Source organism: Colossoma macropomum, unplaced genomic scaffold, assembly GCF_904425465.1.
Source record: "Colossoma macropomum unplaced genomic scaffold, Colossoma_macropomum, whole genome shotgun sequence".
Classification (NCBI taxonomy): Eukaryota; Metazoa; Chordata; class Actinopteri; order Characiformes; family Serrasalmidae; genus Colossoma; species Colossoma macropomum.
The window spans coordinates 26681590-26709458 of NW_023494785.1; the positions used below are offsets into that span (position 1 = coordinate 26681590).

Here is a 27869-nt window from a genome sequence, read left to right on the forward strand (position 1 = left end):
TCGTTGCTATGGGGGCAGGGTCAGAGGGAGGGAGGAGTGTGTATGTGGTATATGTGTGTGTTGTGTGTGTGTGTGTGTGTGTGTGTGTGTGTGTGTGGGGAGAGTGACTATTATGGTCTGTACGTTGCTGAGTGTTGTGCTGAGTCTGTGTGTGTGTGTGTGTGTGTGTGTGTGTGTGTGTGTTGGGGGGGGGAGTGAGTGTTCAGGATTATTATGGGATGTCTACCCCCTGATCTCTTTGTGTTTGAGGATGTTAGCTTGTGGTCACTGACGACGCTGGAGAAAAGGAACCGGGGGTAGAGTGGACGACGGCTGCAAAGCTTTAGAACATTTAATAGCTGTTTGTTTTTTTCGAAAGTTTGCTATCTGACTACCACGTTTGACAACTACATTCTCACCTGAAACAATCCCACAGCAGCGCGCGTGTGTGTGTGCTCTGGACCTCCGACTGACCTGTGAGTAAGTTCGCTAGCCAGCTGCCATTAAACTCCACACTGGGTCCAGCTGTCTTCATAAACAGCGAAAATATAATACTGATAAGAACTTCTGACTGCCTGCTTTATGTCACACTCACACATAGGCGCGCATAAACCCCGCTGCTTGTGACAGCGCACAGTTCGCACTGCCAGCATTTAACCCTGACATGAGTGAGTTAAATGTGTGAAGTTGAAATATGTTTTATTTTTGACAGGATTCACATTTGTAAGCTCCGGATCTGTGTCTGTTAGCAGTAGCAGTAGCTACTTGATTGACAGCTCAGTTAGCTTTAGCTTTAGCCTTAGCTTTTGCTACTGTCCCCTTCTGCCGGGCAAAGAAACTTATTTATAAAGATAAAAATGATGTTCGCTGTTACCGCATGAGTAACGCTACCGACTGACTGTACTGACTGAACTGTTTGCGTAACGCAGCAGTTACTGACCGAGCATGATGGGTTTGTTTTTGTTGTTGAATGAGAAGCCCGACTTCACCCTGCCCGTACAGAGAGCTACATTACATTAGAGCACAAACAGCGCTGTCAGGGAAATGCTGTGTTTTATTAAATACTATATTTTTATTATTGTGTTATTAATTGTGTCGTTTCAGATGTGTTTGTGAAGCGCGATGTCTGGAAGTGAGGAGGACAGCAGGGGGGGTTTGGGATGCCACACTGCGGGACTCGGTGAGTTTCACAGCAGCTACAGCTGTAGCTACCGGGGGCAGGGCTAGCATCAATCAACAACTGTCACCAAACACCTGACACTAACTATTAGCTAACAGCAATCAGTAAGTATCAGTTAGCAGTTATTATAAAAAGTAAACTAAATGCACAGATAACTTAAACCTAGCCAACTTAACGTTGCTAATTTAACACAGTTAACTTAACCCAGCCCGTTTAACCTAGTTAGCTTAAAACAGATATACTAACTCAGCTAACTTAACCCTGTTAATTTAAACCAATTATATTAACCCAGCTAACCTAATCCTGTTGATTTAAACCAGCTAACATAATCCAGATAACCTAACCCTGCTACCTCTGTCCAGCTAAGTTAATCCTGGTAATTTAGCTGGGTTGAGTGAAGTTAGATATGTTAAAAGTTAACATAGTGAACTAAATTTTTTAAATGTACCTGAACACATATTGCAAAAACAGCCTTGTATGCACCTGTGTGTATGTAAATTTTCTAAATGTAGTCTACACTATTAACTAATATAATCAGAAAGAGTTTGCATACCTGTCATCACGTTTCATCTTCCATTTTCTTTTGCATACATTATCTTATTGTGGAGAACATGGTTTTTGCTGTTATAGCATTTCTGGTTGTGCAGTTTGCAGTCGCATTGTTAAAAAGAACTATAAAGTGGTTAGTGTAACTTTTTGTGGTATGTTCTGGAGAAAAGTTGCTCTTGTCTTATTCATTTTGAATACAAATTGGTTCCTCTCTTTGATTGTATTGCTGTTAGATGAGGCAGCAGAGGAGCCCACTTCAGAGGTGGACACACCTAAGCCCAAGAAGAAAAAGAAAACTAAGAAGAGCAGGGAGAGCAAGAGCAACAAACGGCAGAAAACCCTCAGAGAGGTAAAACACCCCTCCAGTCTCCACAACCATCTGCTCCTGGACCTTTGCTTTTCACCCCTGACCTTCAAGTGTAGTTTTATGTGGACTTGCCAAGCCACAAGGCATACCATCCTGAAAATACATGGAATAATAGTTATGGGATTAGTGAACTAAGAATCGATCAGTTATTGTTGGGATGGTAGTAATTGCTCAACCTCACCCCTGCAATATGAAGGATTCCACTCATCTACAACTACCACAAACTATCAAAAGCAACTACAAAACACCACAAACTGTCACAAAACAACCCTAAATTACTAGGATTGACTTGTTCTTGAATTGACCAAGCTTGTCAACAAATGCCTTCTTTTATGGCAATTTTTGCTAGGTTGGACAAGCTTTACAGAATGTTAGCAAAAATTTCTTTCGGCCTAATGAGAAATTGTGGCACACAACTCATAGTGTGTTGTTCATCTTAAATGATTTTTATGACACTATTAGGATAGATTAGGTTTGGTTTTGTTGTTATGCTAACAATAGCATATTGGCATATTCAGTGGTCATTTGCAACCTGCCAACCAAGTTTTGAATATCAGTAATAACATAGTCAAGCTTGGTAGTGCAGTATTAGGAACTCATGAAAACTCAGTGTGATGTATTGACTCTTCACAAACATCATTACAATTCCTCATTAGATTGAATGGAATTTTTCTCCTTGTTCTGCAAAGCTTGTCCAACCTTGCAACATTTGCTATTGCTGCATTTGCAATGAAAGTATAGGTCAATTCATATATCCCAAACAGACTCCAGACTGTTGTTAACCACTCCACCTCATCCAGTCTACCTTATAAAGTACCCCAAACCAGCCTACCCAATGTCCAGAACCAGAAAATAATAAGGTTAATTATCAAACAATGATAATTATTCTTGAACTTACACAGTTTCTACATGTATACTTTTGGGATGCACTGATCAGTAACTAGTGTTGTGAACCTACATTTCGAAGCCAAACTAGGGTATTTTCACCATGCTCTTCACCCCTGCTGGCCATTTTTCAGGAAGTGCCCGTGAGCTCCCCTGAAGCACTAGAGGCTCTGCGACTGGTGGAGGAGGAGGAGGAGGAGGAAGAGGAAGGAGAACAGCGGGCCGTGCGCTCAGGGAGTGAGGGCAGTGACTATGCCCCCAGTAAGAAGAAGAAGAAGAGGTCAAGTTCATCCAAGGAACGCAAAAAAGGAGGCGTGGTTGGAGAAAAGACTGGAGGCAGTTCATCTGGAGGGAAAAACAAACGTAAGGATCCGGAACCAGAGGAAGAGAGGGAGGATGAGGATGATGATATTGGGCAGGTGAGGAGGGTTTAGATTTTAGATGAACATTTTAACCATTTTACTGCTTGAGTATCTGCATTTTTAATTGGGTAGTATTTGATTATTGCATCAAAATGTTTTTATAGGTATATCTGTATAACTGAATAACTTTGCACATCTCTTGTTTTGGAGGGCGGTTAACCGTTGAAGCCACTGCTATCACTGCTCTCTCCTTTTTCTTTTTCCCAGGAGCCCAAGTCGTCCTCTCAGCTCCTGGCGGACTGGGGCATGAAGGACATTGATTACACTTTTACACAGGAGGACTACCGTTCTCTCACTAACTACAAAGCTTTCAGCCAGATGGTCAGGTACAACATGGCCTCTTACTGTCCTACCCTCACGTATAGTTTACTTTGTTATTTTTATTTAACTCAATTTATCCTTTAGTTAGTTTAACCCTTAGAATTCTAGAGCTATTAGAGGTATTATTGTCCTTGTGCTAAATTTTAAATGTAATTATACATTTACAGTTCATTGTCTAATACGTTACACAATAAATTACATCATTGGGTTTGAGTCTGTACTTCTTCCATTTGGAAGTTTTTTTTTCTATTTGTTACAGTGTCAACATATGACAAAAATGTAGTGGATAGACTATTTCTATAAAAGAAGACTATCCAAAACAATAAAGTTTCATGAAATTCAAATAATACAATGTTTTCGCTTCTACTTACAAACTCAATTGTGGTATTGATTGAAGGTTTAGAATTCTTTCTTTAAACAGAATTTCCTTAATGAATACAAGTTTACATAATTCTTATAAACCAACCATTGTTATAAACCAGCAGTAAGAGTTAATGTTAACTGAGGGTTAAATTATTAGTTATCTGTCATTTAGTTATAGCACAGTAATGCTAAAATTTTTTGAAGCTGTTTTCTATGAACATCCTTGTCCTCCCTGCCAGGCCTCTGATAGCTGCTAAAAACCCAAAGATTGCTGTGTCTAAGATGATGATGGTATTGGGGGCAAAGTGGCGTGAATTCAGCACCAAAAACCCCATGCGCGGCACAGCGAGCACCAATGCCGCCCTGGTGGCGGCCAATGCTGCAGCGGCTGTGGAAAGCATGGTAACAGCTGCTGGGGCAGAATTGGCAGGACCTGGGGCAGCAGCCCCTGCAACAGGCCTGGCAACCACCCCAGCAGCTGCACCGGCAACTGCACAAACACCTGCCACACAAACTCCACAGCAGCCCCCTGCTGCACCCCCACTGCGCAAAGCCAAGACCAAGGAGGGCAAAGGTGAGAAGGAGGGGAGAAGTTGATATGGAGGGATAAGGGAGAAATAGTGGGATGAATTTTATTTCTTACATTTGGTATTTTGTAGAATTTGGTTTCCTCCTGTTTGGAATGAAGTGGAAATATACAACAGACTAGTTCAAGAAAGACATTTTGATTGCAGTTATACAAATGATAACTGGATAACTGACTGACTGGCATTCCTGATTTAAATACAAATTTATGATCACTTCTGCACTCAGTGTGGGTTTATGTCTCTTCTAGGTCCGAATGCTCGCAGGAAGACCAAGCCCAAGGCCCAGGACAAGAAATCTAAAGCCAAGAAAGTTGCACCACTCAAAATTAAACTGGGCAGTTTCAAGAGGAAGAGATCGTCTGTAAGATATCATCTACCCTTTACAAACAGTTGAAAGCCACATACACTGCTCTACACATGGCTTTACCATAAACATACTCTCTGTGTCTCTCTGTTCTTCACTCAGAGTGGAGAGGATGATGATGGTGACAGTGATTTTGACAGCTTTTCGGTGAGTGATGGATCTGTCCGCAGTAGCCGATCAAAGAGCAAGAAGTCCAAGAGCTCCAAGAAGAAGAAGAAAAGTGAGATGGAACTGATAAACACACATATTAACTGTGGACCTTTTAGTAACCCTTTTGTAATTGTATAATGTTTTTTTTTTCTCCTGGTAAAGTTACCATTTTGGACAAGGTTTAGTTCCGACAGTGACGATATAGTATATATGTCCTGTATTTACCACAACCCTGGTCTATCCTGCTTCTTCAGTGGCTGAGGATGGTGATGGCTATGAGACAGATCATCAGGACTACTGTGAGGTGTGTCAGCAGGGTGGAGAGATCATCTTGTGTGATACATGTCCTAGAGCCTACCACATGGTCTGCCTGGATCCCGACATGGAGAAAGCCCCTGAGGGGACCTGGAGCTGCCCCCACTGCGTGAGTTACCTTTGCTGTGGTACCAGTGAAGGTTTTGGACACACCTGGTTGATTGCGTGATTTTCTGTAAATTAAAGACTGATGCGCAAATGCATGAAATGTATTTCTAAAATCCTGTTCGGGCTGGATTAGTTTTACCAACGTAGGGTACGATAATGTAATTAATGCATGATTTGACTGGCCTATTCATACAAGACAAAAAATCTGTGCAATTTCCCCAAATTACCCCAAATAGCCTTGATTGAAACATTACGCAGACATTTATGTCAGCATTATGCGACAGGTAACACATTATGTGGCTAAATGTTATATAGACCAGCATTAGGCTAGTAAAGTGGGTTCATTCAACTTGCCAATTGCTGTCCAAAAAGATGGAAAACACATTGCCTTGCGAGAGGTACTTTCGAGATATTTCCTTCTATTTTCCTTCTTAATTTCCTTTTCTTGTAATTTGGTCATCACCTAAAATGTTGTGGATTTCAGTGGTCTACTGTACAAATAAATTTTCCAAAATGAAAAACTAAGATGTAAAAAATATTTTTTTTATAATGAATGTAAACAAGTAGCTTTCAGCAGCCAACAAGATCACACTATATGTGGAACTTCTTCAAGACTGTTGAAAAAAACATCTGAGGTGGCTCCTCATAAAGCTGTTTGAAAGAATGACAAATAGTGTGTAAAGCCGCATCAAGACAAAGGAGAGCTATTTTGAAGAATCTAAAATATAAGATAGTTTTGATGTGTTGATGTGTTTGATGTGTCAATAAATTCTGTTGAAAGTTACTTCATTTATGTATAAATTAAGTTTATTGACTTCTTTCTCTGTCTTACTTCTCCCCTTACCCCCTCCCTCACTTTTTGCTTTTTTTCTGTCTGGTCCCCCAGGAGAAGGAGGGTATTCAGTGGGAGGCACGTGAGGAAAGCTCAGAGGGAGAAGAGGAGAATGATGAAGGAAGGAGGGATGATGGAGGGATGGAGGAAGAGGATGACCACCACATGGAGTTTTGTCGCGTGTGTAAGGATGGTGGGGAACTGCTATGCTGTGACACCTGCCCCTCCTCCTACCACCTGCACTGCCTTAATCCACCCCTGCCTGACATTCCCAATGGAGAGTGGATCTGCCCTCGCTGCCGGGTGAGTGTGCATGTATGTGTATAAATCTGTCTGTTTTTAGTAGGTGTCATGATCATGAAATCACCGATTAATTTTTTTTATAAGTAAGTGCTACTAATGAATGAATTTTTCTTTTTCATTTCATGCAGTAGTTAAAGTGCAAGTCTAAAGCAGCTAAATTGGCTTCCTAGCTCTTTTAATTTGCAGCTAACAAGAGATACACTGCACTATAGTTTACGTAATAAGTGTGTACATTTACAGAGCCAACCAAAACCTACATTTATCTATTGAGACTCTGAAGGTATGAGCAAAAAAAACACTTGTTCTGCATGCATATATGTGAAGCGTTGGTTATCCTAGCTGTCAAATTGACACACATTCCCCTAAACAAGTGATAACAATTAAAAGTTAAGACAGCACTAATTACTTGTATTTACATTTCTTGGGCTTAAGCTTGTGAAACAGTGTGATCTGAGCCGATATGCAATCCAGTGTCTGTGAAAAAATTGTAATCATTTCAAATAATTGGGATCAGGCGATTATGTAATAAGTGTGACAGGCCTAGTTTTTCAGTAAAGATTTTTTTTTCAGTTGTTCAGAAAGAGTAGAGTGGGTCATAATTTTATCTCTTTTACCAGAGGAATAAGTATCCGTGCAAGATTGTGTTGTTTTTGTTGATTTACTGTCATATTTTTGTATTTTGCTTAGAGCAATAATCCCGTCTATACTATATTGAAACTCGTCATATTTAGCTTCATGTATGCAGTCCACACAGCAGGTCAAACATCACAGACTTTATCATGTCAGAGATCTTTTCTCAGTTTGTTCATAGTGTCTCTTTTTGATCTTCCTTGTAAAACTGTTCTAGTCATAACTTTGGAAGCTGTTGTAGTCCAGAGGAGGATGGGTTTTCCTCTTTTGAGTCTTGTTTCCTCTCAGTGTTTCGTCATCATGCTCTTTCTACTGCCACTTTCTAGCTAGTTTTTCTTGCCATTCTCCACTTTGCTGCGTGTCTGGGGCTGCATTTCTGTAAAACTGCTGTGGGATAATGCCTGCTGTAGAATACTGAGGCAATCGGCAACACGCCTTGAATGTCTGTCTATGTGATTTTGTTGGTTTCTGTAAAGTTTCTGTAAAATTACGCTGCAGTGAAATGTTGGGGTAATTGGGAAGAGACAGGAACTTGAATGTGCTTTGGGACAATTTAATATTTACTAAATGTAATGAAGTCGTTTTTGTCAGTGTCCTCCTCTTAAAGGTAAAGTCCAGAAGGTTCTGGTTTGGCGCTGGGGAGAGGCCCCGCCCCCAATGCCAGTACCCCGCCCTCCGGATCTCCCAGATGACGCCCCGGATCCTCCTCCAATGATTGGCCGGAAAGAGAGAGAGTTCTTTGTCAAGTGGTGCAACATGTCCTACTGGCACTGCTCCTGGGTGCAGGAACTACAGGTAACACACACACACACGTAAAACACAGACTGACACAGACAAATACAGACAAACACACACGGCTTCTAAATGAGCACATAACACACAGTGTACATGCACACACAATGTACACATGCACACACAGCCCACTATAGAAGTAATACAGGTATACAGGAACATAATACATTCACACTTCTTATTTGCAATATGGAGTATTTTTTTCTCTTTGTGTTTACACCACTAATAACCAATTGATCTGTCTCTCTCTCTCTCTCTCTAGTTGGAGCTCAATTGTCAGGTGATGTTCCGCAACTTTCAACGTAAGACAGATATGGAGGAGCCACCCACCCTTGATTTTGGCGCTGAGGGTGATGAAGATAAAAGCACCAAGAGGAAAAGCAAAGACCCATTGTACGCCCGCATGGATGATGAGTTTGGTCGCTACGGTGTAAAGTTAGAGTGGCTCCTCATACACCGCATCCTTAACCACAGGTAAAGCATCCTGCATCTTTAAACACAGGTGACAGCTTTATACCCAGTGTCTGATTCTTTTACTTTATCTCTCTCTCCTTTTTCTCTATTTCTCTCTGTAAGTGTTGATAAGAAGAATAACGTTCACTACCTGATAAAATGGAGAGATCTGCCGTATGACCAGTCATCTTGGGAGAGTGAGGATATGGAAATCCCGGATTATGAAACCTACAAACAGCAATACTGGAACCACAGGTGCATGCACACTCACTCACTACACTGTGAAAATATTTTAACTTGCAAGTAAACAGGCTGCCTTTGTAGTCTAATTCTGTGAACTTTAGAAACAAATATTTAGTGGAATAAATAATAATACAGATTATTGCTCTGTTAACAAACTATTAGAAGTTTAGCAAACTCTTTTTTATACTCTTTTACTCATGCACTGCTTTAGATCTTTATGCATGTGGCCTAGAAACAGCATGGCTAACATTTATATCTTAAAGGTCTGCACAGGTGTGAAATTGAAGCCCGAACCTGACCCAAACCCATAAGTTTAAGCATCGGGCTTGGGTTGAGTATGTAACATGATAGACCCAGTCAGATGCTCACAGAAAAAAACAAGAAATGAGCCTTTTAATTGAAAAGGGCTTGACAAGAATCGTAATCGGTGAACATGCGTGGGTCGATCCCAAGACTGCAAAAAGACAAAAGAGCACAAACATAACCAAGGCAACCAAAACCAAAAGGGCAAAGACAAAAAAAAAAGTCAGTAAATCCAGAATCAGAGTCCAATACACGAAATGGGAAACAATAACACTCAGGAACCGCTCAGTAGCTCTACAAAGAGAAGCGATACCTAGCAACTAGGCTGGTAAAGCCCAGGCTTTTAAACTAAACTGAACAGGTCATATGACATAAACAGGTGCAACATGTCAATACTCTGGTGATTGAGAACGGTGATAGGAGGATTGAGGAAGTTTATGAGACGTGATCTTCAGTGGGATTCTGGGAAATGGAGTCCGAGTGTGAGTCTGAGCTGGAGCGTTGCATAACAGAGTAGCAGCCCTTTTGACACACACACACAAACACACACTCATAATCACAGCATCCATGTTTTCAGAAAATGTTCTCACATACACTCATTTATATCCTCATGTAGGACATGCATGCTCACAAACACTGTGAAAACACACATAATGCACTAACATTCTGTAAGAAACCCTAGTAATGCTAACTGCCTCTGACTGTGTTTTGATTGCCCTTTCAATCTCTCTCTCTCTCTCTCTCTCTCTCTCTGTCTTTCTCTTTCTTTCTCTCTTAGAGAGTTGATGATTGGAGATGAGGGCAGACCAGGAAAGAAGCCAAAGAAAGTGAAAGTGAGGAAGATAGAAAAGCCTCCTATCAACCCTGTGGTGGATGTAAGAGAGGGGCTCAGTTAATCACATTCACACACACACACACGCAGACACACAGTAATAACAAGATAACAGAATCCTCTTGTCGATTAGTTGACTAGTATATCCACTAGTTGGTGCTCTGGGCATCTGTCAGCAAAGAGGAAGAGGAAGAGGAATTCCGTGCACACTGTTTATGACTACATTTAAATACAGTCTTATAAACCCAGCTGTATATGTTTTGAGAACCGCCTACTTTAGCAGGAATGGACCATTTAACTGACATGCAGAATGACCAGCCACAAACCGGTGCATCGGTCTGCAAACGTGAAGATGTCTTGTTTGTTTGTTACTATTGTCTTCAAATAGAATTCTTGAATAACTTTTAAAAAATAAAGATTGCATGATCATTTTGTGGTCCAGTGACTATAGGTTGCTCCAAATGGCTCATTGCTGGCACAGTGTGCAGCAGTGACAATACTAGTTTACCAATCAACTAATTGACTTTTTTTAAATGACTTGTGAAGTAATAAAAATGAATAGGTATACAACCCCTACAGTCAACGATATGGAATCTTTTTTTATGGATAGTCTGACTGTCCCACTCCTGCAGAAAATCAGAATCATTTGTCCTGCTCCTGTCCGCAACCAGAACGTTGTTCCGCTCCCGCCCACACAGTTCTGTCAAGGCGAACTGACATCCAATATCTGACATAGTCTATTCACAAATACATTATCATCTGCTGAAATAACGTGGCAGTCCTCAGGCTCACTGTGAAGTAACTTCACCATACACTATTTATTCCCAGTGAACACAAAGCAGGCATTAAACCATGGAATGGTTATTTTTAGTGTTTTCCTGGGCTCGGCAGCTGTGGCCGTTGGACTAAAGGCTCTGCCGTTTCTGTAAGCTACGAGAATTTGTTGTTCACAATATCGGTTGCTTCACAACTCTTTACAATGACTTCAATAATTTTAATTGTTTTGCAGTTATCCTTTTATATTGTCTGTTCATTTGATTTAGTGATCATTCTACTTTACGCGACACTGAAAATTAGTCCCATGCCGCAAGATATTGTGGCAGGTGCTGTGGCAATCCACGGGAGTGTAGACTTCTAGTCTGATAGGGTTAAAACGATACACATTTTGTAAAATGGAATACAAAAATTGCCAATGGAAACAGCAACATAATGTTATTGTAGGTCACAAGCTGTGTACTGGGAGAATCTGTAATTTAGGTAAAAGGACTTCACACAACAACCAGTGTAGAATCAGCAGGAGTTTTCTCATTTTCTCCTTGTCTTCTCTCTCTCTCTACATTTATTTCTCTTTTTCTTTCCTTTTTTTTCCCTGTATTCCTCATTGTGTTTTCCCCAGCCTACTATAAAATTTGACAGGCAGCCGGACTATCTGGATTCGACAGGTGGCACTCTGCACCCATATCAGCTGGAGGGCTTGAACTGGTTGCGTTTCTCGTGGGCCCAGGGCACTGACACCATCCTGGCTGATGAGATGGGCCTTGGCAAGACTGTCCAGACTGCCGTCTTCCTTTATTCTCTCTACAAAGAGGTGTGTGAGTTTGTGGGTTTGTGCGAGTGGGTATGCTTTGGGACCTTTGCTTGAGTCGAAAATGCTTTTAGAAGCTAAAGGCTCCTCTTAAAATAAGATATACTGGTTGGCCAAAATTACGGTAGTGTTCAAGAGTTTGGAATAACATTTATTAATTGCTATTATTTTATTCAGTAATAACTTGTACAGTGTAGATTGAGATGCTATTGGCTAGACAACAGAAATGATGTTGGCATGTGTGATATTGTCAAGAATATTGATATATCGATACATATCAATACTGAACATTTAGTTAGGAAAGGCCTCGCTAGCGATGCAGTTTGCTATGCTAAAGTGGCAGCTGCACCTAGTTCACAGCCTTTGCTTCAACAAAGAAAACAACAGGAGTGCTGTGTGGACATATTTTGGCTTCGAAGCAAATAAGGATGGAAGGGCTGTTCTGATGAATTATGCTAGGTTACCTGTTGAAATGTCCAACTGTAGTGCATATTTATAGATAGCTCCCAGCGTAAACCTATGCGTAGGATATTTTGATAGCTTAAATCTGTCTATCAAAAAATACTGAAGTCAGCTTCTGGAGGTGCGAGAATGTCACTGCTGCACCGTTTAAGATGGAACAGGCAAATTTGAACAAGAAGCTGGCAAATAGGAAGCCAACATCAGCCTTGTATTAAAAACACAGGTAGTATAGTTTGATGGTCTAAATGTCCTTATCAGAAGATGTTACAAGTATTAAAAGAATAATTATGATATTTTAATAACCTAAATCAGCTTGTCGGAGGGAAAGCAGTAATACTGTACTGTCTGTACTGAGGTAAAATGAAAAACGCAACAAACGTTTAAAACATTGACTTACTGTGCAAGACTGGTGAAGCGTACATGCTCGGTAGGACCACTCACTGGGTAGAACAGCACCTGTACATAGAGTTCCAAGAGGCTAATGATTACTCCCATTTTCAATATCACTGAAACATTTAACAAGGTGTCTTTTTAATCGTCCTGAGAAATGTTTATAATCCTATTCTTGGGCTAAGAGCCATAAATGCTAACAACTGATTAGCTAATTTGAAGTTACCATAAAGCATCCAATAATGGCCTCAGCATTTCGCTGCTGTCGGAACAAAACCTCGTATCTCCATTTTTGTCATTTTTCAGTTTTTGATATAATTTGAAAATGAATGTTGTCCTTTACATTGTGTGTAAATTTAATCATATGTTTATCAGGTTTATCTGAAAAAAGTAAAAGACCCCCAATTTTATCTGCTTTTGGTATGAAAATTGTGTCAAATGTCAGTATATTTTTCAAAGTATCGTACTATTGTTGAAATTTTAAGTATCAGCACAACACTTGTCACATATGTGCTTTGAGGCTGGATGCAAGTGCAAACAAGGCAGAAAAAAAGAAAAAAAAAAGCAGTATGAAGGCTTAAAATCAGCAGAAGCACAGAAAAAAAGGGGCAAAGCTCCAAAGTAAAAAAAAAAAAACAGTTAAAAAGTTTAAATTAGGGATAATAACCGATTGATATGGTAGCAGGAGAAGGCTTAGAGGCGGAGCTGGTGATCAGTAGGCAGGCGACACTGAGCAACGGAGAGAGGAGACGGGCAGGCTGGGACCCAGGGGTTGTGCCACAGCTCCAAAAGTGGTGGGGCACCGCACATTGTTTCAGGCGGCTGGTTGGGTGACAAAATGCAGAAATGCAGTTAGGCCACTGACTAAAATTGGCTTTCATGTAATGCTAATGACATCTTTATAAACCTGTTTAGAGGTGGGTAGCAACTAGGCTCTTTTGAGCGGTAGTGTATGTGGGCACCTCTTCTAATTTGTGGATATTTCAACCACACTCATTGTTCACAGGTGCATAAAATCAACCATACAGTCATGCAAATGCCACAGACAGTGTCAGTAGAATGGGTTGTACTGAAAAACGTCACTGACTTGGCACCATCTTAGTGTCAAACAGCCTGTAGAAGTGAAATTAGAATAACTATTTGTCTGTTTGCCTAATGGGCTGGGTTTACATGACCAAGCGGCTGCACACAAGCCTAAGGTCATCATGCACAATGGCAAGCGTTTTACACATTTTTAGGAGTATGTTAAATAATATTTAAAGCTTGATTGAACTGTAGCATAATTAAATGTCAAATAAACTTGGCAGGAAAGTAATTTTGGAAAGCAAATTCCAGTGGTGGGTAGCAAACAGGGTGACAGCATGCACTATGAATGTAAATGGCTTCTGGCGCAAAAGAACATGTGGAAAAACATTCAGTATTTCACTCTGTTGTTTCACTGGTCCAGGGTCACTCCAAGGGGCCATTCCTGGTGAGTGCCCCGCTATCCACTATCATTAACTGGGAGCGGGAGTTTGAAATGTGGGCTCCTGACATGTATGTGGTCACCTATGTGGGCGACAAGGACAGCAGAGCTGTTATCCGAGAGAATGAGTTTGCCTTTGAAGGCAACGCTATTCGTGGCGGCAAGAAAGCCTCCAAGATGAAGGTGAGGAAGACATAATAAGACATATAAGACATATAATGTGTGCTTAACAGTAACTTCTTATCCAAATCATGAAAGGTCAGTATTTAAAAGAATATTTCTGCTTCTTTCTGTGAAAAATTTAAACTACATATAAAATTAGAACATGGTTTTGTTTTAGGCAGCAATAAGTACATGGTTAAGTAATTAGTTTCTTAATTGTTAGTTATTTATTTACTTTGATGTATTTGTTTTCATTTATCAGCCAGCTTTATTTTTAGTAGTTGTTATTTTAAGTAGTTGTTGGACAACATTACACAGACAGCATCTTTGAGGTAGTGGATGCAGTCGTGTTGTTTTATCTTGGTTTGTGGTTTGCTGCTCATTGGAACATCTATTTCACATTTAATTTTCTGCAGAAAGAGGCAGCTTTGAAGTTCCATGTGTTGCTGACGTCTTATGAACTGATCACCATTGACCAGGCTATCCTGGGCTCCATTGACTGGGCTTGCCTCGTGGTGGATGAGGCTCACAGACTCAAAAACAACCAGTCTAAGGTGAGTCTGGCCGGCAACTGGACTGAAAGCCACCTCTTGTCATTTTCTTTGGACATGTATATCCATAATCACGACCACATGGTTTTAAAATGACATACTGTAAGTATCGGTATCTATTGCCAAGCAAGGTCATGAAAATCAAAATGTCATTTGTTTATGCACAAACTATGCACAATATTAAGAATTTCTTTCTCTCTCTGTCTCCCTCTGTCTTAGTTTTTCAGAGTGTTAAATAATTACCCTCTGCAGCACAAACTGCTGCTGACTGGCACTCCACTCCAGAACAACCTGGAGGAGCTCTTCCACCTGCTCAACTTTCTCACTCCGGAAAGATTCAAGTATGAGTCTAGTTGTGTATGTGTATGTCGGTGTGAGTGCATGAAATATTTGACAGTGATTCGATTCAGGTACCATTTTTGAGAAAAAGATTCAGTGAATCATTACAAAGTCTCAAATTTCGATTTGTTTATTTTCAAACAATTCAGAATTATTTTTACTACTACGACGTTTAAGAACTACACTAAATACACAAATGTGAGTGGAGGATCTATTTATATAGTAGTTGTATATAAACAATAAAGACAGTACAATGTGTTTGTTCGTTTTTACATTTGAAAATAGCCCAGGAATTTTATTTTGATCAAAAAAATGGACACTTTATTTTGAGAGGTCCTTTTAGATGAAACTCAATAGACTCTCAATAAAATGTCAAAAACATATGAGGGTTAGGTTTTGGGTTGAGGTTAAGGTTAGGGTTAGAATTAGGGCCAGGGTTAGGGTTAGGTTTTGGGTGAGGTTGGGTAAGGTTAGGTTTTGCGTAATCCTTAATGTAGGTAATGTGCCAACAGTACATGTACTGTTAAGGGGCTGCTAATCATCTACAAAGGACCATGCTAAAAAGTGTTACCAGAAAATTAGTACATAGATTATTGATCATGCTTGATTATAATCGATTTTATCAGTACAAAATCGTGGTTGAAATGCCACTGTCAGTTGAAAGCTTATTTAAATAGCTGTGTATTAGTGTGATTTTGTGCAGGAGATGACAAGCTGGAGTCTGGCTGTGTGTGCATGGTGTGCATATTTGTGAGAATACATACATTGTGTATTTTTGTGTGTGTGTGTGTGTGTGTGTTTGTGTGTGTGTATCAGTAATTTGGAGGGGTTCCTAGAGGAGTTTGCTGACATCGCTAAAGAGGACCAGATCAAGAAGCTGCACGACATGCTGGGACCGCACATGCTCAGAAGACTGAAAGCAGACGTGTTTAAACACATGCCCTCCAAAACGGAACTCATTGTCCGAGTGGAGCTCAGCCCCATGCAGAAGTGAGAGACGGGGGAGGGAGGCGAGAGAGAGAGAGAGAGTGAGAGAGACAGAGAGAGAGAGACAAAGAGAGAGAGAGCCAGAGACAGAGAGAGAAAGAGAGAGAGACAGAGAGAGATGTAGGAGAAGGAATTCTGTGAGTATTGAAATGGAACAGCAGTTCTATTTTTGGTAGAATTCCAGTTCAACCCTTAGATGTCCAGTTATTACTATTGTACTGTACTTGTATATAGAAATGTGATTACATAATTAATTTCATAGTTACATAACAAATTCAGTTTACATACTGTATTGATAGGATTGAGTCTGCAATTCTGACTTTTTTCCGTTTGTTTTGATGTCAAAAATGACAAAAACCAGGCACAAATGTAAAGGATGCTTTTCCTTTGCATAAAATTATGACTGTATGCTCAACAATAAAATGCAGTCAACTTCTTCAACATGTGTGGAGTGTGAAATTTAAAATCCAAATATCTCAGCATATTTCACTGAGTAAGAGACTTGTTGAGAAACAGCCAAAAACTGTGGTTTCTAAGGGTTAATTGCTCGCTGCAATGGGCTTCCACTCTTATGTTTGTATGTGTTTGTCTGTAACAGGAAATACTATAAGTATATCCTGACACGTAACTTTGAGGCTCTGAACACTCGTGGTGGTGGGAACCAAGTGTCTCTGCTGAATGTGGTGATGGACTTGAAGAAGTGCTGTAACCACCCTTACCTCTTCCCCACAGCCGCTACTGTAAGATTCTACCCACTCTCTCCTTTCTTAGGGGCGTACCACTCCCTATGACAGGAGGGTGGTAATAATCTGTGATTGAAACACTACAGTTACATTGTGTTTTGATTTGGAATTTGCTGATTGATTTCTGTTGGATGTTTATGACAGGAGGCTCCTAAAATGCCGAATGGGATGTACGAAGGCGGAGCCCTTACAAAGGCTTCTGGGAAACTTATGTTGCTGTGTAAAATGCTGAAGAAGCTGAAAGAGGGCGGACACAGAGTGCTCATTTTCTCGCAGGTACATAAACAAACACATACACACAGGGCTCATATTTTCAGAGGTGCACATAACTACATATAACAAGCACAAATACAAAAATCAAAACATACATGTTTATAATCACATCCATAAAAACATACACTTAAACGTAGTTCATATTTTCTCAGGTACACACACAAATGTCAAAGCATGTTTATCATTGTGGTTCAGTTCCTTTACTATAGACCAAAGCTAATACATTATTGCATTTTAGTTCTGCTTCACTTAGCTCTCACTAACATACTTGGCATAGAACTGCAAGATGTAAACAAAAGTCATACAGGTAAAAAGTCACCACTGGCTGTACAGATTTAATGACTTACATTTGATGACAATAATTGCAGTAATATCTGATGAATTTCCTAAACCACATTGTTGTCTAATAGAGCAGGGGTGTGCAACTAAAACTTGCAAAGGTCCAGTTACTCAAATTTCTTGCTTACAAAGGTCCAGAAAACAAACTACCATAAGTGAATGGTGAGCAGTTATCTTCAAATGCTTAGCCATTAATGATTAGTCTAGGCAACTAATAAAATAATCACACATCAAATTTACTTTTGTTAAACTGTTTTATTTTTAATGTATGTGTATGATCTATTGAACAAATTGTATGGCCATTGTATGGCCATGGAAAACCTTTTTGGAAGAGAAAAGCCTTAAAAATATCTTTAAAAAATAATAAATAATAAATATTAAATATACAAATAATATTTGTTCAGAGATGGTTGTCTTTTTTGTTTACTACTTTAATTAAAATTATTATTAAATTACAAAAAACATGAATAAAAGCTATTCTTAATGAGCATTTCATGCTGGGAATGGACAAGTGCTCTGATGGACCTTTTATATTGAGCTTTGGATTTAATTTATTTATTCTGAGAACATAATTTTGTGGGTAGGTTAATTTTAAGTGTTCACAGACTTTGAACAGAGACACGTTTTTTGAAAAACAAACAATTATACTTTTTTAAACTCTTGTTTTTGTCATTGACTTTTCTTTTTTTTTTATCAAGTTTTGTTGTTCTGGTAATCAGACCAGAAATATTAAATAGAATTAAAAATCGCTGAAAATATCTGAAACTTTTTGTGATGAGCACAGGACGGCTAAAGAGGTTATGCTGGTTCATGTTCATATATGTTGCTGAAATACAAGCATTTTTTACATAAGTTAAATGGTTTTGCTACAGATTTTCTTTCTAGTGCTTGGTTTGTTCTGCAAAAATATTTTGCTGGGTCCGCATCTGGACCGCGGACTACCAGTAGATGACCCCTGTTCTAGAGCAACAAGCTGAGATGTGAGGCTATGCGTTTTCCCATGACACGAAGCAGGATGAAATCACTGTAACAGAGCCATGAGTGGAATTCTGCTTTTATAAAATTGCCATATGTGCAGTCATATGTGTATATTGAATATTTTATAATGATATCCCAGACTCACCGTTCTGTGATTACCAACATAGAGCTCATGAAGATGTGATAAAACACATCAAAAACAGCATCAGGAATGCAAATTTTCCATGTACTAAAGAAGGTCTGCAGAGAGGAGGCAACGGTTTATTCTGTGTTAAGTTTGTCTCACGACATACTTCAAACTAATTGCACGAAAGTTAATTTAAAAGCCTCAGAGTGTCTCAGTCTGCTTCTTTAGTCCACACTAGGGTTTAAATGGCAGCGTTCTCACTTATTCTAACAAATTGTGCTAACAGAGCAATCGCACCAGGGTTGTTTTAATCTAACCAAATATGCCAAATGTGAACATGTGAAAATCATAATAACTTCAGAAAATGCAGTAACACTGCTTAACAGCCAAGTGCTTAGGGCTTTACACCCCTCTACTGACCTTTGGCACAGGGCATGGTGATCTTAAGCTCATGTGCAGCTGCTCCAGTGTGTCCCATTTTGTTATGTGTGTGCAATTGTGAATGCCTGGGTCAGCACTGAATACACCTTAAAGAAGCTGAATCTACTAATTAGAGGGGGTGTCTGCACTCTGTGGATATGTTGTGTATAATGTAATCTGGCTTTTACACTGTTTCATCTTTCTCTCCTATAGATGACAAAGATGCTGGACCTGCTGGAGGACTTCCTCGAGAACGAGGGGTACAAGTATGAAAGGATTGATGGAGGGGTGACAGGGGTTATGAGGCAGGAGGCCATTGACAGGTTCAACGGTGAGTTTAAGGAGTACTCTGTGATACTTAACCGGTCATCATAATGCTAAATATCCACCCACTAGCTTTTCATGTTTCATTAGATACTAAGTGAAATATCACTTTCATTCTATTTGATTCTCTTTTATGCCCTTTGAAAACCTTAAAAGAAGTTAGCTCTGGTTAAAGAGATAAACATTATTGAACATTACACTAAGATAAGCTTAGGGACAGATGAGCAGAATTGCTTAATTTTGTTACATATTAATTGCATATTCGTAACATTTATATTTTATATCAAAAGATGAATATGTGGTGAAACTACAGAATGTCAAATTTTAATTAAATATTTTAAATTAAATATTTTCATACAGGATAAACTATCATTTTGGGGTTTAATAGTTTTTTGATCTAACCAGTTTTACTTCTCTGCCCCAGTAATTGTGTTTCTGTATGTCACATGATGTAGAGCACTAACACTCACTGATACAATATAAAGGTTGTTGCCTGCAGTAGGATGGATGGACTAAACTCAAAGGGATACCACAGAGGGATATATGGAGACCGTATACAAGATGAAATTTGTAAGTAGTGTGTCTGACTGAACATTTTCCCTCCATGTTATATAGCTCCTGGAGCCCCTCAATTCGTCTTCCTCCTCTCCACCAGAGCAGGAGGTTTGGGCATTAATTTGGCAACTGCAGACACTGTCATCATCTATGACTCAGACTGGAACCCACACAACGACATCCAGGTACAGCCCTTGCTAACGTAACTACAGCAGAATCAGAATCACTGATTACATTTACATGTATGAAAAGAAGAAATTCTCTTCTTTTCTCTCAGGCTTTCAGCCGAGCCCATCGTATAGGCCAGAACAGAAAGGTTATGATCTATCGTTTCGTCACTAAAGCATCAGTAGAGGAGAGAATCACTCAGGTCTGTTTTGCATTTAACAAAACCTCACACTATGCACAGCTTCTGGGGGGTACATCACCACTTGAGCATGTAGCTTTCAGTTTCATCCATTGTTTCTGTAGGTGGCAAAGAAAAAGATGATGCTGACCCACCTGGTGGTGCGCCCTGGTCTAGGCTCCAAAGCAGGCTCCATGTCCAAACAGGAACTGGACGATATCTTAAAGTTTGGCACTGAAGAACTGTTTAAGGACGAGATGGGCGAGGGTAAGAAACTATCCAGCGATTAATGAACACTCAAAATGCAACCTTGGCTCAGACCTGGAAGACAAACATTATTGGGTATCTATAGAATCACCTAATGGGTTCTGTTCATCTCAAGCATCTGGAAAATGCCTGAGTGACATTGTCTTTACACAGTGTCACTTCTACAGCGGATTCAATAGAAAACATAATTGGTTTTTAATTTCCTACCAAATGGAACGTTCATAAATGTTATGTTGGTGTGACTGAGACGAAGTAACAGGCTGCCTTCCTTCCATATACGCTTTTCTCTTTGAAATATTTCACCTGCTCACTTTAAGATGATGAGTAAATTATTTAATTTACTCATCATCTTTAATGGAATTAATTAAGGGGCCTTTCTGTTTTAGGTGATAATAAGGAAGAAGACGGCAGTGTTATCCATTATGATGATCAGGCCATTGAGAGATTGCTGGACCGGAACCAGGACGCCACAGAGGACACAGAGCTTCAGAGTATGAATGAATACCTCAGCTCCTTCAAGGTGGCCCAGTATGTTGTCAAAGATGAGGATGAGGAGGTGAGCCTGAGTGTGTGTGAATGTGTATGTAGAAGTATTGTCTGTGTCTGTGTTCTGAGCTTTACACTTAATTTCAGTAATATTCAATGATAACATACCTGGCTAGATATGTAACAGTCTTTAACCATTATTTATTTCATTAATTGTACTGTAATAAAGAACATTTTGTTTCGGATAAAGAATTGATTTTAGAATTGTTTAGGAAACTGAACCAATTCGTCAGTCATCAGTTGTATTTCAAATTGGCAAATTTCACTAGATATTCAGCCCTATTGTCCATGTTTCTCTTGCTCTTCTGTCCATTTCCTGTTTCCTTTATCACATTCTCCATCCTCATTCTTCTTTCTTATCTGTCTTCTTCTTTCTCTTGGTATCATGGTAAGGAGGAGGATGTAGATAGGGAGATTATAAAGCAAGAGGAGAATGTGGATCCTGATTACTGGGAGAAGCTTTTGCGTCATCATTATGAGCAGCAGCAGGAGGACCTTGCGCGCCACCTGGGCAAAGGGAAACGACCACGCAAACCTGTCAACTACAACGACTGTTCGCAGGAGGACCGAGGTAGTAGACGGGGTACAGGACGAGCTTTTAACAGTTCTCTTATTACTACTCCTTCCTTGCTGTGTGTGTGTGCATGAATATGCATTAAAAAAAATCATTCCTGTTTTTCATGTCTAAAAGCATGCATAGTAGAATTGAACTCTATTTGCTGCCAAATTTCCCTGATTCACTAAACCCTCACATAACTTCATAGATTGTGTTGTTTCTGTGTATGAATGTGATTTTTCCGGTCCCATTGATATGATGATAATTTTGCTACAAGCACTTTGAACTGCATGTTATATTGTTCCTGCTTTCTCCTCAGATTGGCAGGATGACCAGTCTGATAACCAGTCCGACTACTCTGTGGCCTCAGAGGAGGGAGATGAGGACTTTGATGAGCGCTCAGAAGGTAAATGCTTATATGGAGAATGTTGTGAGATTTTTTTGTTTGTAGTTAGATGTGTGATGATTGGCTTTCTCCTGTTCTGTCTCCTCCACAGCTAACACTCGAAGGCCAAGCCGGAAGGGCTTGAGAAATGATAAAGATAAGCCACTGCCCCCTCTACTGGCCAGAGTGGGTGGCAACATTGAGGTCAGCTTCATCTCTGAATCTTTCTGTTTGTCAAATATTATAGTTTTGTTATATCTCTCATATGCACTTTCTTTCCCTCTCCCTCTCTCTCTCTTTCTCTCTCTCTCTCTCTCTCTCTCTCTCTCTCTCTAGGTGTTGGGTTTTAATGCTCGTCAGAGGAAGGCCTTCCTAAATGCTGTAATGCGTTATGGGATGCCTCCCCAGGATGCCTTCACCACACAGTGGCTGGTCAGAGACCTGAGGGGCAAATCAGAGAAAGAGTTCAAGTAAGTCTGGGACCTGTGTTTGTTCTCTGTTTTGCGTTTTGTGTTTTCTACAGAAGCGCTGAAAGGCCACAGAGTTACATAGTGTATTTACTCTTTTCTCTCATGATAATGAGAGGATGTCTTGGGTGTTTTCCCAAGACAACAAAAACATTTTCTCAGGATGACAAAATTTACTTGATATCATGAAAATGGATTTAGAAAAATATATGTGTCCTTTTAGGGCTTTTGTAGTTTTGTAACGAGTCTCTTTCCTTTTCTCTGCCAGAGCATATGTTTCTTTGTTCATGCGTCATTTGTGTGAACCTGGAGCGGATGGCGCTGAGACGTTTGCGGATGGAGTTCCTCGTGAGGGGTTGTCACGACAACATGTTCTGACACGCATTGGTGTGATGTCACTGATTCGAAAGAAGGTGTGTGGGGGGGCCTGACTTGGGTTGCTGAGGGGTGCCCAGATACACTAACTTAGCACGATTTTAGACCTGACTGCAGATGCTGGAGTTAGAGCCTGTGATTGATCTATAGTTGAATGTTTTAATAGGTTGTTGGGCATTAATGCTGACCTGCCATTGAACTTCTGATGTGCAGGTGCAGGAATTTGAGCATGTGAATGGACAGTGGTCGATGCCATGGATGAAGGAACTGGAGGAGAACAAAAGAGCAGCAGCCGTCGCTGCTGGAGATGATCCCAAAACACCCTCTACTGGAACTCCTGCGGATACACAACCCAACACACCTGCAGCAGGTACATACAGACAACCCAAAACACCTGTAACATGTACACACAGACAACCCTAACACAAAAAATCCCTCTCACACACCATCATTACCATTATCATGTCATGTAATCTGTCTGATGTTGTCTATGATGACCCTTGAAGCATGCTCAGAAGCACCATCTGCTGGGGCCTCAAATGGTCTTATAGCTGCAAAAGGTGTTGGTTTGTCTCAGCTCTTTAGTAAATCTTGTGTTTACCCCAAACAGAGGATCTCTCCAAAGGAGAGGAATCCGAGAAGGAAATGGAGGACAGGATGGAGGGAGAGGGGGAGAAGGAGAAGAAAAGCTCCAGCACACAGGAAGATGAGGTACATCAGATCAAAATATTTCTAGTCTTTCCTTTTTTCTCTGTTTTATTGTTTTCCTGCCCATTGTTCATGTTTGCCTGCCCCTTTTTCTCCCTGTCGCTCTCTCTCTCTCTCTCTCTCTCTCTCTCTCTCTCTCTCTCTCTCTCTCAGATTATTGAAATTCCTGATGATGGTGAGAATCCCCCCAGTCCAGAAAAGAAAGCTAAGGAGATTGAGGGAGATGTTAGTGTGTCTTTATCAGAGAGGGCAGGGGGAAGCAGAGACACGGGGGTGGAAAAGGAGAAAGAAAAGGAGGGTGAGAAAGAGGAGAAATCTTATTCTCCAAAAGAGAGCACCTCTGCAGAGGCCAAAGAGGAAAGTTCTGAGGATTCATCCAAACCCAAAGGTAGGCAGGAGATAGAAACTGAAAGGTCTTACTTCCATACAGTAAGCTGTTAAATATACTAATCTCTCTCTGCTTGTGTTACAGAGGAGACCAGGGAAGAGAAGACTGAGAAAATGGGCAGCAGCCCAGCTGGAGATGATAAGAAAGGTATACACAACACACACATAAACACACTAAAACACTTTCTCACATTTATCTGAATGAGAGCAGTCTTACACATATGTGGCAGATACCACACTCACTCTGTAAATAATGAGTCTCTCTCCCCCTCTCTCTTTCTGCCACTGTAGAGCTGAAGGAGGATAAGGATGGTGTGAAAGCAGAGGAGTCCAACCGGCTGCAAAATGGAGAGGATGGAGGAGCAGATAGTGAGGAGAAGAAGAAAGCTGTCAAGCAAAGGTTTATGTTCAACATCGCTGATGGGGGCTTCACAGGTATGCAGTTATGTATGTTAGTTTGTTGTGTTTGTGTGTTTGCTTGTTTGGTGTTCTACGTTCGATGAAAAGTAGCCCAGAAAGTTGCCAGTTCGACACAACTAACCCATGCTGTAGCGCATCTAACCCTGTGTTGTCCTCCTCTCCAAAGACAGCCATAGACTATTTAAAAGCATAAAAAGAAGTGTGTGTTTGTGTGTGTATATGTGTTTGTCTCCTTTTCTGCACTGTAGTGGATTCTGTATTCTGTATTGGAATTCACTAATTAGGAGAGGTGTCTGAATACTTGTGGACAAATACATGCATACATGTAATACGTATGGGGCACGTGCGACCCCGCAGTTCATGGTGACATGATGTACATATTTTCAGGTTCCACAGTTTTTTCATTATAGATTTAAATATTTTTTTATTTGTGTTAAAATACTACAGAGTTCTAATTATATACAACAATGATTACTTTGGCTCAGATAAATAAAAGATGTCAGACAGAACTTTTTCAGTAAATGCCACACCAGCCCTCTAACAAAATAAGTTCCAAAAATCAAAACCCTAGAAATTTTGTGAGCTATCTCAAACAGAAGGAAAACAGTCATTTGAGTGTGGGTGAACGCATAGTGAATGCATTCCCACCAACTTTAATCCAATAGGGTGTACCCAGATGCCTAGTTTTAGTCATTGACAGTGGTTTCCATAAAAGACAGCAAATGAGAGACCCATGGAAGAGCATGTTTATTTTATTTTTTTTATGTAAATCATTAAACCCTTAATAACCATGCTCCTCTTGTGGGCAGAGCTTCACTCTCTCTGGCAGAACGAGGAGAGGGCTGCCACAGTCACCAAGAAGACCTATGAGATCTGGCATCGTCGCCATGACTACTGGCTCCTGGCTGGCATCATACAGTATCCTCATTGCAGCACCTCAGAGTTAGAGGTTACATGTTTCAGTGTGAGCTCTTGCTGACCGGTTACCTGTCCTCATCCCACTATGTGAGAGATGGAGACTGACACTCTCATTACTGTCTCTCTCTCTGTGCTCAATTTCACTGTGGTCTGTGTCATTTCACTTTATTTAGTTTAATTTGAAACAGAAAACTTTATTGGCAAAATGACAGTAATGATAATAACAATAACCTCAAGAGCAATAATAAAACAGTTATTATGCACCCTCTGTCTGCAGTCTTTCTTCCTCACACTATCTGACTGCAGTGGACAGCTGCTGTTATGACCTTTGATCCTGCGTGCTCTCAGACATGGCTATGCTCGTTGGCAGGATGTTCAGAATGACCCACGCTATGCTATCCTCAACCAGCCCTTCAAAGGAGAGATGAGCCGCGGAAACTTCCTTGAGATCAAAAACAAGTTTCTCGCTCGCAGATTTAAGGTACAGCACACTCTCTCACATACTCATTCACATGCGTACTGCGAGAGCTACACAAATAACCTACTGCTAAATCTTGTGGTCTCCTCTTTAGCTGTTGGAGCAAGCCTTGGTGATAGAGGAGCAGCTGCGCAGAGCAGCATATCTGAATATGACAGAGGACCCATCCCACCCTTCCATGGCCCTCAACACACGCTTCAGTGAGGTAGAATGCCTCGCTGAATCCCACCAGCACCTCAGCAAGGAGTCCATGTCTGGGAATAAACCTGCTAATGCGGTACTGCACAAAGGTACCCAGCATTACACATTTACTACACTAATAGCATTATACAGTTACACCACGACATGAGTACAGCAAGAACACAACACAGTAGAATTACAACACTAACACAGCAGCACAAGGAAAAAACAATGACTACATTAACGTTACGCCAGTATTTCCCCTAGATTTTTCAGGCTGGGTGGTAGACCCCTCTAAGTGACCAGTGTTGTACAGGTGTAGTGTCATCAAATGCATGTAAACGCATCATCACACTGAATTACTTTTTAAAAATACTATGAGTACTATATTCTTTCTGCATTTATTTTACGCAGTTCTGATTGACTAGTATATATAGTATTTATAGTCGGTTAACTTAATTTTTATCAGAAGAAGGTCATACTGGGCCAGGAATAATGTGCATATATTTCTATATAAATGTATTAGAATAGTCTTGATAGTTCCTTAAGCCAACAACAAATACTGTTTGGAATGGTTAACTCTATAATGAAGCCTGTATAGGTCTGCATGTGATTATTAGTGCTTGAAGAATGCTATGAGAAGTTGATGCTATAGGAATGTGAGTTTGATGTTGTTTCAGCACCATATTTCAGTAAAACCACCTCAATTAATTACCCCAATAATATTTCAGTCAGTGATTCAGTCCGTGGTAGGAGACGTGGTAGGCTTGTCAAAGCCAACTCGCCTGTAGCACGCGCACTGCGATATCACGCTGCTATATCAATGATGGGGTATGCGGCCCTGTGAAACCTGAATTTTTTTCTTAACATTCAAAAATCTTTACATTTTAAAATTAATTGCGAATTTTACTTTGACGAAGAAATGAGTGCATACCATATAAAAAAGTCTGCCTGCCTTTTGTAATGTCTGCATGATGAAAGTTGGGCTGTGGATTTAATGGTGTATACAGCGCATAGTTCCAATATGACACTTTGTCTCTGTTTCTCAGTTCTTAAGCAACTGGAGGAGCTGCTCAGTGACATGAAGGCTGATGTAACCCGTCTCCCAGCCACCATCGCCCGGATACCACCGGTTGCCGCGCGTCTGCAGATGTCCGAGCGGAGCATCCTAAGCCGACTGGCCAACCGTGGGCCGGAGGTTGCACAGACGCAGGCACCCCGCTGATCCCTGGACAACCTTTTGACCCTTATATCCCCTAGGCTTAGTCCTGATGTGGAATAGCTTCACTCGTTTCCTCTCGTGCTGGATCAGGTGACCCAGAGCACTGTACAGAGAGTCCTTCCTGCTGTTATTAAATAGAGAGAGAGAGAGAGAGAGAGAGATAACCTTCACTGTAACATATGTGTCCCTCCCTAACACTTTTCCTTACAGATCCCCCAACCTAAGTAGCACTAAAATGGCTCAGCTGAAAGATGCAGCGGTGTTTTGGTCACCGTGACATTTCTCTCACTGCCCTCTCAAGCGCCTCTGTGGCTAGCATCTTCGAGAGGATCTCTTGTGTCACATCGTGTCGTTGTCATGATAACCTCAGGCTAGTCTGATTGCTCATTCCTGTTGTTACAGTAATAACACCCACCTGTAAAATAGAACGCATGGATCTTGGCTCCTCACAGCCCTGCTGGCACTGCATTGAGATTTGCGTGTCAACATTTGTAGCTGGTTGTATTGTGCACTGAAAAAAGTGATGCATTGAATTTACTTGATGTATTGAATATATACATCAATATAATTTTCACATGAATGAAATGTGTAACTTCACCACAATAATATCTTTTGGTTTCGGTTGATGTAGTATATTGATGTGGAAATTGTATACATACTAAAATATAGTAAATTCAATGCATTACTTTTTTTGTGTTCGAATGTTCGAATAAGCACAGAAAACTTGACACTATGAGCTCAAACGTCTCTGATTGTCTCACTTAGAGATTTCATTAACAAACCATGTTTGAAAAGAGCCTCTTTCCTGTCCGCCATCCTCCGTCCAAACAGTTCTTCGTTCTTGATTGGTCCCTGGATGATGTCGCTCAAGCCTCTTAAAAGCCACGCTCCCTTCTCCAGCTCTCAGTCGGAAAACACCAGTAGGACGTTTTCGAA

At 40.5% G+C, this 27869-nt stretch overlaps 1 protein-coding gene across 3 annotated transcripts; it reads left to right on the forward strand.

Annotated features, from left to right (window-relative positions):
- Positions 1-56: 56 nt before the first annotated feature.
- On the forward strand, positions 57-27669 carry chd4b (chromodomain helicase DNA binding protein 4b). Of its 3 annotated transcripts, none has more exons than XM_036588924.1 (40): positions 57-459; positions 1084-1159; positions 1942-2057; positions 3095-3379; positions 3590-3708; positions 4306-4640; positions 4902-5014; positions 5120-5237; positions 5422-5591; positions 6477-6725; positions 7947-8150; positions 8410-8621; positions 8724-8855; positions 9925-10021; positions 11375-11566; positions 13863-14063; positions 14459-14596; positions 14813-14934; positions 15749-15922; positions 16518-16659; positions 16807-16938; positions 19013-19130; positions 19739-19863; positions 19956-20048; positions 20150-20291; positions 20678-20847; positions 21231-21420; positions 21713-21799; positions 21891-21982; positions 22115-22248; positions 22514-22658; positions 22834-22990; positions 23231-23331; positions 23482-23716; positions 23801-23863; positions 24007-24150; positions 24945-25053; positions 25402-25534; positions 25626-25821; positions 26761-27669. In XM_036588924.1, the coding sequence occupies exons 2-40, from the start codon at positions 1102-1104 to the stop codon at positions 26934-26936; spliced, it is 5919 nt and encodes a 1972-aa protein (XP_036444817.1). In that variant the 5' UTR covers positions 57-459; positions 1084-1101; the 3' UTR covers positions 26937-27669. The 3 variants fall into 3 exon arrangements, with proteins under 3 accessions (XP_036444817.1, XP_036444810.1, XP_036444822.1); XM_036588917.1 differs by having other exon boundaries at positions 57-455; XM_036588929.1 differs by having other exon boundaries at positions 57-455; positions 21231-21408.
- Positions 27670-27869: the final 200 nt, after the last annotated feature.

Coding starts and splice junctions, on each gene's coding strand:
- chd4b (XM_036588924.1), top strand. CDS start 1,102: ATGTCTGGAAGTGAGGAGGACAGCAGGGGGGGTTTGGGATGCCACACT. Junction 8,622..8,723: donor CACCGCATCCTTAACCACAG/GTAAAGCATCCT, acceptor TCTCTCTGTAAG/TGTTGATAAGAAGAATAACG. Junction 16,660..16,806: donor TCTTCCCCACAGCCGCTACT/GTAAGATTCTAC, acceptor TGTTTATGACAG/GAGGCTCCTAAAATGCCGAA.